General features: G+C 41.3%; 1 protein-coding gene across 2 annotated transcripts in view; it reads right to left on the reverse strand.

Moving 5' to 3' along the window:
* Nucleotides 1–10107, reverse strand: part of KCNAB1 (potassium voltage-gated channel subfamily A regulatory beta subunit 1) — a 394841-nt gene that overhangs the window by 368678 nt on the left and 16056 nt on the right. The window contains exon 1 of one of the 2 annotated variants that reach the window (XM_025879963.2): nt 4362–6880. The exons of the other annotated variant lie outside the window; for it this stretch is intronic. Coding sequence (XP_025735748.1) covers nt 4362–4603 — 242 coding nt within the window. The 5' untranslated portion in view covers nt 4604–6880. Of the gene's footprint in view, nt 1–4361; nt 6881–10107 lie in introns of those variants that run through there. 2 annotated transcript variants of the gene reach the window in all.

The following is a 10107-nucleotide window of genomic DNA, read 5'->3' on the forward strand; positions in this document are numbered from 1 at the left end:
AAGACACAAAGAAATGGGAAAACATTCCATGCTCATGGATTGGAAGAATAAATATTGTGAAAATGTCTATGGTACCCAGAGCAATCTACACATTCAAAGCAATCCCTATCAAAATACCACCTACATTTTTCACAGAGCTGGAACAAATAATCCTAAAATTTATATGGAACCAGAAAAGACCCCAAATAACCAGAGGAATGTTGAAAAAGAAAACCAAAGTTGGGCATCACAATTCCAGACTTCAAGCTCTATTACAAAGCTGTCGTCATCAAGACAGTATGGTACTGGCACAAAAACAGACACATAAATCAATGGAACAGAAAAGAGAACCCAGAAATGGACCCTCAACTCTATGGTCAACTAATCTTCGACAAAGCAGGAAAGAATATCCAATGGAAAACAGACAGTCTCTTCAACACATGGTGTTGGGAAAATGGGACAGCCACAGGCAGAAGAATGAAACTGGACCATTTTCTTACACCATACACAAAGATAAACTCAAAATGGATGAAAGACCTAAATGTGAGACTGGAATCTATCAAAATCCTAGAGGAGAACACAGGCAGCAACCTCTTTGAGCTCAGCCACAACAATTTGCTAGATAAGTCTATAAAGGTAAGAGAAACAAAGACAAAAATGAACTATTGGGACTTCATCAAGATAAAAAGCTTCTGCACAGCAAAGAAAACAGTCAACAAAACTAAAAGGCAACCTGTGGAATAGGAGAAGATATTTGCAAATGACAAATCAGATAAAGGGCTAGTATCCAAGATCTATAAAGAACTCATCAAATTCAACACCCAAAAAACAATAATTCAGTCAAGAAATGGGCAAAAGACATGAACAGACATTTCTCCAAAGAAGATATACAAATGGCCAACAGACATATGAAAAAATGCTCTACATCACTTGGCATCAGGGAAATACAAATCAAAACCACAATAAGGGGCACCTGGGTGACTCAGTTGGTTAAGCGACTGCCTTCGGCTCAGGTCATGATCCTGGAGTCCCGGGATCAAGTCCGGCATTGGGCTCCCTGCTCGGCAGGGAGTCTGCTTCTCCCTCGGACCCTCCCCCCATCTGATGTGCTTTCTCTCTCTCTCATTCTCTCTCTCAAATAAATAAATAAAATCTTTAAAAAAAACACACAATAAGATACCACCTCACACCAATCAGAATGGCTAAAATTAACAAGTCAGGAAACAACAGATGTTGGCAAGGATGTGGAGAAAGGGGAACCCTCTTACACTGTTGGTGGGACTGCAAGCTGGTATAGCCACTTTGGAAAACAGTATGGAGGTTCCTCAAGAAGTTAAAAATAGAGTTACCCTATGACCTAGCAATTGCACTACTAGGTATTTATCTCAAAGATATAAATGTAATGATCCGAAGGGGCACCTGCACCCCAGTGTTTATAGCAACAATGTCCACAATAGCCAAACTGTGGAAAGAGCCGAGATGTCCATCGACAAATGAATGGATAAAGAAGATGTGGTGTATATACACAATGAAATATTACTCAGCCATCAGAAAGGATGAATACTTACCATTTACATCAATGTGGATGGAACTGGAGGGTATTATGCTGAGCAAAATAAGTCAATCAGAGAAAAACAACTATCATATGGTTCACTCATATGTAGAATATAAGAAACAGCACAGAGGATCATGGGGAAGGGAGGGAAAATTGAATGGGAAGTCATCAGAGAGGGAGACAAACCATGAAAGACTCTAGACTCTGGGAAACCAACTGAAGGTTGGTTGCCAGAGAGGAGGTGGGTGGGAGGTTGGGGTAACTGGGTGGTGGGCATTAAGGAGGGCACGTGATGTGGTGAGCACGGGGTATTATATGCAACTGATGAATTACTGAACTCAACATCTGAAACTAATGATATACTATATGTTGGCTAATTGAATTTAATTAAAAAAAAAGAAAGATGCTTTCTACACACACACACATCAAAAAAAAGAAGTCACAGTCAATATGATTTCACTCACATGTGGAATTTAAGAAACAAAACAAACAAAGGGAAAAAATGTAAGAGACAAACCAAGAAACAGACTCTTAACTATAGAGAACAAACTGATGGTTATCAGAGAGGAGGGAAGGGGGTCTTGGGTGAAATAGGTGATGGGGTTAAGGAGTGTACTTATGATGGGCACCAGTGTTGTATGGAATTGCTGAATCACTATATTGTATACCTGAAACTAATATAACCCTGCATGTTAACTATCCTGGAATTAAAGTAAAAAACTTAAAAAGAAAAAAAGAAGTCATGGTCAAAAGCCAAGTTGGGGGGAACTGAGAGAACCTGTATTCTCTTCCCTAAAAATCCCTCCCTAATGTTCAAAGGATGATGTTTTAAATGAGGATGATTAATAAGGGTCTCAGAAGAACAGAAAAATTACTATGGAAATCTGGAGAAAGGAAACATGCTTCAAGTTGGAGGAAGGGGTAAGGGAGGAAGGTAATGGAGGAAGGGGGGCAGAGCACAGCAAGCTCATCATAATTCAAAGCTTTGGTGATTTCCTGGGGCCAATTCTCCATTTAACTGTACTTGTCTCTCCTCAGAGTCTGATCTGGAAACAGCAATCTTTCAAGTCCCACTTCTTACTAGTATGATCCAGTGGCACCTACCCTTGCCCAAGAGCCTGCTCCCATGACAGGACCTAGCATCCTCAAGGCCACAGAGCCTTGCTCTCCAAGGCATGATGAAGAGTCCCCTTGGAGCTGTATTCTCAAGCCACAGGAATATAGAATTGGCAGGGCTGCCTCGGAAGCTGGACCGGGGGATGCCTGCTCACCTCAAGCAGGTGGCCTCCAGGCCTCCAACTTCAACAAGGATACCTTTGCTTTTACCTATTTGAGGAGGGGCAAATCCTCTGCTTCAAAACTGTTTGAAAAACACTATCCTAGAACATATCTTCGTCTGAACCTTGGCACACATCGTCAGAGATCTAATTGATATTCAAAACCAGGACTTTTGAGAGAAAGAGGCATGCCCTCTGAAGCCTTATGCAAGGGTTCATGGTAATACCACTCATCCGGTGACAAAGATGCAGAGACAGATTTTTTTTTTTTAATGAAACAGTTCACCCTCAGCTAACCTCTATTCAGACATCACCACCCCACCACCACTGAGGGCCAGGGAGAGCATAAAGAAGAGAATGAGAGAATATGAAGAGGCAGAGGGAGAAGGCGGCTCCTTCTTGTGGAAGACAGATTCAGAAAGGGTGGGTGAGGAACATCCAGTGTATATTCCCCATAAACCTAGAAGAGCTCATTCCTCTTCTGCCTTCTGAACCCTTAGCTACATATAGTCTGTGAGAAATACATTGCTCTCCACAGAAAGAAGTCATTTCCTTGCAAATTGCTTTATTAATCAGTTTAGCTGATAAACTAGAGCAGTAGCTACTACACTAACATAGACCTTTGGATTATAAAAAAAAAAAATGAAATCACTGGGGACATCATGTCCTCGCAAACAAAATCAATCTCACTCTGTGAAGTACGAGTTTGGACTGGAGCTGGGAAAACTGTTCTTTACCAATACCAAGTGATTTTTTGCCATTTTCATCATGCTTGTCCTTCTGAATGGCTTTTGCTCACTCTCCTGATATTTAAAACTCTAAGCATTTGTCAAGGAAACACTTACGCAGGTGCCACTGGCTGATTTAGCTAAGCGCATAGCATATAGAGGTTTGAACAATAACTGCTCAGACCAGAATGATACTTCCCATTGCAGAGCAATTTATAAAAATTACACATCCAACCCCATACCAGGGAAAGACTTCTCCCTTTTGTTAATCTTTCACAGAATAAATGATGGTATTGGAAGGTTGGCGAACAACCGGTAATTTATCTTGGGCTGCAATGATAAGGAAAAAAAAAAAAAAGAACTTGCTCAGTTTCGTGAACTGCTTTATTAACCATTAGCACAGACTACAGGATTCAGGTTTAGAGGAAAACAAGAGCCTTGAAGCCCAGGCAGCATTTCAAAAAAATCCTACTCTTACTTTATCAACTCCCTTAAGAAGAATAGAGCCCCCTTTCTTCATTATGACCTGCTACGTCACCTGCCTACGCCAAGCCAAAGATATTTCTGCTGGCAGCACATGGCTAGGAGCTTCCACAGGTGAGCTGGACTACCTTCTATGTAACCTTTTGAGCAAAGAGAACGTAGACAATATAAAGCTCAAAAAACTGAGGCAGCCCAAGAAGAGGGCTCTCTACATTCATTTCTCTGTTCCTTTTTCTAGGTAGTGTTGGCTTTGTCATTTCCACCCTTCTTTCTCTAAGAACAACAACCCCAGACTTCAGTGCAGTGCCCTGGTCGAATGACATTGTGAGCTGCAAGTACCTGTAAGCCATGCCTGTCTCTGCTCTCGTCGTTTCCTGCAATGAGATTCCATGGACACGTAAGAACTTCTCCAGAAACTTCCGTTCCGTTGCTCCACTAGGCCTCGCCGGCCAGCAGGCTACCTGAAGTGGAGGCTTGGTCACTGCTAGGTGCCGTCTACATTTCAGAGCCGATTCACTGGATTTGGGTAGACCCAGCTTGGGGCTGGGGATGTCTGCACAGGCAGGTTTATACAGATGCATGTTTCAAAAACCCAAGGAAGCAGAGCTAATTTCACAGTACTTAGCTCTGAGACTGGCTGTATCTTGCTCTGATTAACTTGGGTTATCTGGCTTTGGTGCGTCCCTAAAAGGGATCAGCTCATTTTCCTTAGATGCCCCTTCTTATTTGTGTGTGTGTGTGAGCAGACTCTTGAGTCCCTGGCAGAGCTGCTGGTTACATGTCTCTGTTGAAGTCTTTGTAAAAAAGGAAAAAGAAAAAGACCCTGACAAAGTCCAATCACTTTTCTTGGCCCTGTAAAGTTCCCAAAGTCAAACTTAAGCAACTATGTATTGGCCCTGGGGAAAAAATATGGGTACTCTTTCCCATGTCTTTCTATTTAGGTAAAAGGAAATATTTTGGTGGGATACAAGCCAAATGTTCTGTTCTCATAAGGATCATAAGGCCTTGCAGATGATTCATGAGTTGTAATGAGACCTTTCTAAATTATCAAGTATTTCATAATCAAATAATTTATTATACTAGTGACAGGATTCATTTGGGTAGAAGGTCTGTTAACCTTGTTCTTTTCAAGATGTTGCTATCAAGTGATAGGAAATATCAATAAGACGGTTGTAAAAAGCAAAGGGCCTACACAAATATGCCCAGTTGACTTTTGACAAAGGTGTAAGAACAATTCAATAGAAGAAGGATAAGCTTTTCAACAAATGGTACTGGAGGAATTGGACATCTATAAGCAAAAACAAACAAAACCAAATGAACCCTTCACTTAAATTTCATATTTATACCAAAAAAAATCAAAATGTATCACAGCCTTAAATATAAAACTATAAAACTTCCAGGACAAATCACAGGAGAAAATCTTCAGGACCTAGGGATAAGTGAAGAGTTCTTAGACCTGACACCAAAAACACAATCCATAAAAGGAAAAATTAGTAAATTGGGTATCATCAACATTCAAAACTTTTTCTCCATGAAGGACCCTGTAAGGAGGATAAAAAAACTTTTTTTTAATTTAAAGAAGTCATAAACAACATTTATTACGTTGGTATATCATGCAGATTAGGAAGAAATATTTGGACATATCCAACAAGGGGTTTCTATCTAGAACGTATAAAGAACTCTCTAAACTCAACAATAAAAACATAAATACTCCAGTTAGCTGGTGGACAAAAGATAGTTAACAGACATTTCACTGAAGAAAATATACAAATGGCAAAAAAGCCCATGAAAATATGTTCAACATCATTAGCCTTTAGGAAGATGCAAATTAAACCCATGACATATTACTACACACCTATCAGATTAGCTAAATAAAAATGCCAGTAACACCACATGCTGGCAAGGATCCAGAGACACTGGATCGCTCACACATCACTGGTGGAAATGTACATTGGAAAAGAGTATGGCAGTTCCTTATAAAAACCAAACATACCAAACCTACCATATGACACAGCAACTGTACTCTTGGATATTTCCCCCAGAGAAATGAAATCTATGTTCACACCAAAAAATCATACACAGATGTTCGTAAAGGGTTTATTCATAATTGCCAAAACCTGGAAACAACCCACTTTTGCTACAATGGGTGAATAGTTAAACTGTGGTATATCCACACTATGGAACACTATTCAGCAATAAAAAGGAATGAACTACTGATACAAGCAACAACTGGAATGGATCTCAAGGGAATTATGCTGAGTGGAAAAAAGCCAAATTACACATGTCAAATAGGACTCGCTTGCTCTCCCTTTTCCCCACCACATCACGGACACTCCTTCCCAGCTTCCCAATCTTTCTGTCAGGCCATCATTCTTTATCTTGTTTTCTAATTGCTTAATATATGTCTTATCTTGCCAACTTTTCACTAAAGTCTTTAAGAGCAAAAACAAAAAGTCATGATGTATACAACTACATTTATATCACGTCTTGACTTGACAGAATTATAGAGATGGATCACCAATTTGTGGTTGCCAGGGGTTAGAGAAGAGGAAAGAGAGGGATGTGGCTCTGTCTACAAAAGGGTAGATGAGGGATTCTCATGCTGGAATTGTTATGTATCTTGACTATGGTGGTGACCACACCACTCTACATGTGTGATAAAATGGCATAGAACTAACACACACACACACTCACACACAAAGGAGTGTGTGCAAAACCAGTGAAATCTGAATAAGGTCAGGGACTTGTATCATCATCAATTTTCTAAATGTGATACTGAACTATAGTTATGCAAGATATCATTACTGGGAGTCACTGGGTAAAGGGATTTATCTGTATTCCTTACAACTGCATGTGAATCAATAATTATCTCAAAATAAAAAGTCAAAAAACAAAGGCAGAATCTCCTCATATAAGGGTCCCTCTACTTTGTGATTGCAGCTGCAATTCTCCTCCAACTAAGACTCTTAGACATGAATGGTTCATCCAGTCCAACAGCCTTCCTACTGCCACCTCACCCACCACCATAGCTTTGCTCATATGACCTCCCCCCTCCCATGTCCTATAAAAGCTCACCTCCTCTAGGAATTCTTCCCTGACCTCCTAGTTCCTGGTATATGATCATTCCTTGAAATTCCTCTTGCAATTCATGTCTAAAGCACTCAACACTTCTAAGTTGTTTCCAAATATTTGCACAAACGATGATCTCTGCCATATTTTTGTACCACCTTTACCATTATTTATTATTTAGAATTAACCTGCTTTTTTCTTTTTACCTAAATGAATATATTTAGTGTTATGAGTTGAATATTTGTGTCCTCTCCCCAAATTCATATGTTGAAATCTAATCTCCATTGTGATGGTAGTTGGAGGTGAGGTCTTTGGGAGATAATTAGATCATGATAGTAGATCCCTCATGAATGGGATTAGTACCTTTTTTTTTATTATGTTATGTTAATCACCATACATTACATCATTTGTTTTTTTCATTATGTTGTTAGTCACCATACATTACATCATTAGTTTTTGATGTAGTGTTCCATGATTCATTGTTTTCGTATAACACCCAGTGCTCCATTCAGTATGTGCCCTCTTTAATACCCATCACCAGGCTAACCCATCCCCACCCCCTCCCCTCTAGAACCCTCAGTTTGTTTTTCAGAGTCCATCATCTCTCATGGTTCGTCTCCCCCTCCGATTTCCCCTGCTTCATTCTTCCCCTCCTGCTATCTTTTTTTTTTTCTTAAAATATATTGCATTATTTGTTTCAGAGGTACAGATCTGTGATTCAACAGTCTTGCACAATTCACAGTGCTCACCATAGCACATACCCTCCCCAATGTCTATCACCCAGCCACCCCATCCCTCCCACCCCCACCATTCCAGCAGAATTCTTAATCTCAGGAAACCAACTGAGGGATTAGTACCTTTTTAAAAACATTTTTATTTATTTATTTGAGAGAGAGAGAGCAGGCACAAGCAGGGGGAACGACAGGCAGGGGAGAAGCAGGCTCCAGGCTCCCTGCTGAGCAAGGAGCCCAATGTGGGGCTCGATCCCAGGACCCTGGGATCATGACCTAAGCCAAAGGCAGACGCTTAACCGACTGAGCCACCCAGGTGCCCAGTCTTTCCATTTTCAACCCAGCATCCAAAGCTGAGTCTCAAGGGAGAAAGAAGAGCTTATAGAGAGAGGGCTAGAAAAGTCAGAAGGATCAAGCAACAAGAGAGAGTCAAGGAGAAACAGGCACTCCCAAGTAAAGTTGTACCTAATGTTCCACCACGTACACGAGCCACTAGTTACATCTGATTTTGTGAGCCATGGAAGTTGCCACCAAAGCAGAGGTGAACTGGAAAAGCAGTCATGGAAAATGAGACATTAGCCCTCTTCAACACATCACTCTCTTTTTCTGCCCTCTGAATATGGAGCCAGGCCCAGGAGAGGAGTGAGGGATGAGCAAGCCAAGATTTGTCTGAAACTGGTCTCTTTATTAAGTTCTAAAAGCTGATCACTCATAAAAGGTCCCAGCTTGAAGGAGGGGAGTAGAAACTATATATATATATATATATAAAGATTTTATTTTTTTAAGTAATCTCTACACCCAACATGGGGCTCGAACTTATAACCATAAGATCAAGAGTCACATGCTCTACCGACAGAGCTAGCAAGGCACCCCAAGTAGAAACTATATTTATAAGCAAACTATTGGCCCCTTTGGCTGTCAATGCAAATTAAGATGGGTTTTCAATTAAATGTACAAGACTCTAAGAAATGCCTCTGAGAAGCAGAGAGGGGCAGTAATGTCTGCTTTGCTCTCTTTCTATGTCTCAGGAATGATTGTTATATACTGTTCAGAATCTTAAAGTATTATGCCATCCCAGTGTGGGAAAAAGTGACAACGCCATCTGAGGAGAGAGGTGGTCACATTCTGCTGATGGGGTGCTGAGAGTCAGAAATCACAAACAGAAACTCGCATAGCTCTAGGTGGTGAGCGGGCTTTACCCACATCTGCTCAGGATTCATATATAACTGTGTGACGTTGGGCAGGGCTTGACCTCTCTGTCCCCTTAGTTTTCTACTGGCTCAGACTTAAATTATCTCTAAGATTCTTCTAGGTCTGGTGCTCTGTGAGTTTTAAAAACTACTTGGGCTAAACATTCTCAGAGGTGAGGACCCTTCCTGTGTTGACTGGAGAGGCTTGGATTCAGTGAATTATTAGCCAATTCTCCGAGATGCCAGGCCCAGGAGCTTGTTGCTATTATTCTTGGAATAGACCAATCACATTTATAGCCTACTTTTAAATTTTTCTTGGCTAGAGAGATGACCCGTTAAACACTCCATCTTGGATTTATGGGCACATCACAGTTGTCTAAAAATTGTCTTGGCCTATAATTGAAAACTGAGGCCAGAGCTGGTAGGCGTGGGAGAACAAGACTGTGTTTCCCCTTCATCTCCTTTTAGGCGAAAATTTTCCTAGGAATAGAAAACAACAGCTCCAGTGGGATGGGGGTGGAGTGGAGAGCACATGTGACAGTGCGTGGGATGATAGCTGGAGACAAATGGAAGCCCCGTCAAGCTAGCCTCAGCTCTGAAGGCACTGCCTCCCCTCAGTCCCAGCCTCCTTTACCTCTTTTCCTTAGCCCTGCTGCTTGCATATCATGTACTTTTGCATTATAATATCAAACAACCCCTCCTCAGTGTACAATCCTATTTCTTTTTTTTTTAAGATTTTATTTATTTATTTGAGAGAGAGAGAGAGTGAGAGAGAGAGAGAGCCCAAGAGGGGGTAGGGTCAGAGGGAGAAGCAGACTCCCTGCTGAGCAGGGAGCCCGATGTGGGACTCGAACCCGGGACTCTGGGATCATGACCTGAGCCGAAGGCAGTCGCTTAACCAACTGAGACACCCAGGCGCCCTACAGTCCTATTTCTAATAACACAGAGAGGCATACACATTATAGCCTTGCTTTAGAAAAAATGAAGCATACTTATAGGTGACCAGATCGACAGGTCTCTTCCTTGGCCTGTGAAGGGCTTATGGGCAGGACTGGCCCTTGGGATTTCGCTGGCATCCTGTGTTTATCCCACACT

The sequence above is a fragment of the Callorhinus ursinus genome, unplaced genomic scaffold (assembly GCF_003265705.2).
Source record: "Callorhinus ursinus isolate GAN/ISIS: 27379988/994484 unplaced genomic scaffold, GSC_fseal_2.0 scaffold1, whole genome shotgun sequence".
Classification (NCBI taxonomy): domain Eukaryota; kingdom Metazoa; phylum Chordata; class Mammalia; order Carnivora; family Otariidae; genus Callorhinus; species Callorhinus ursinus.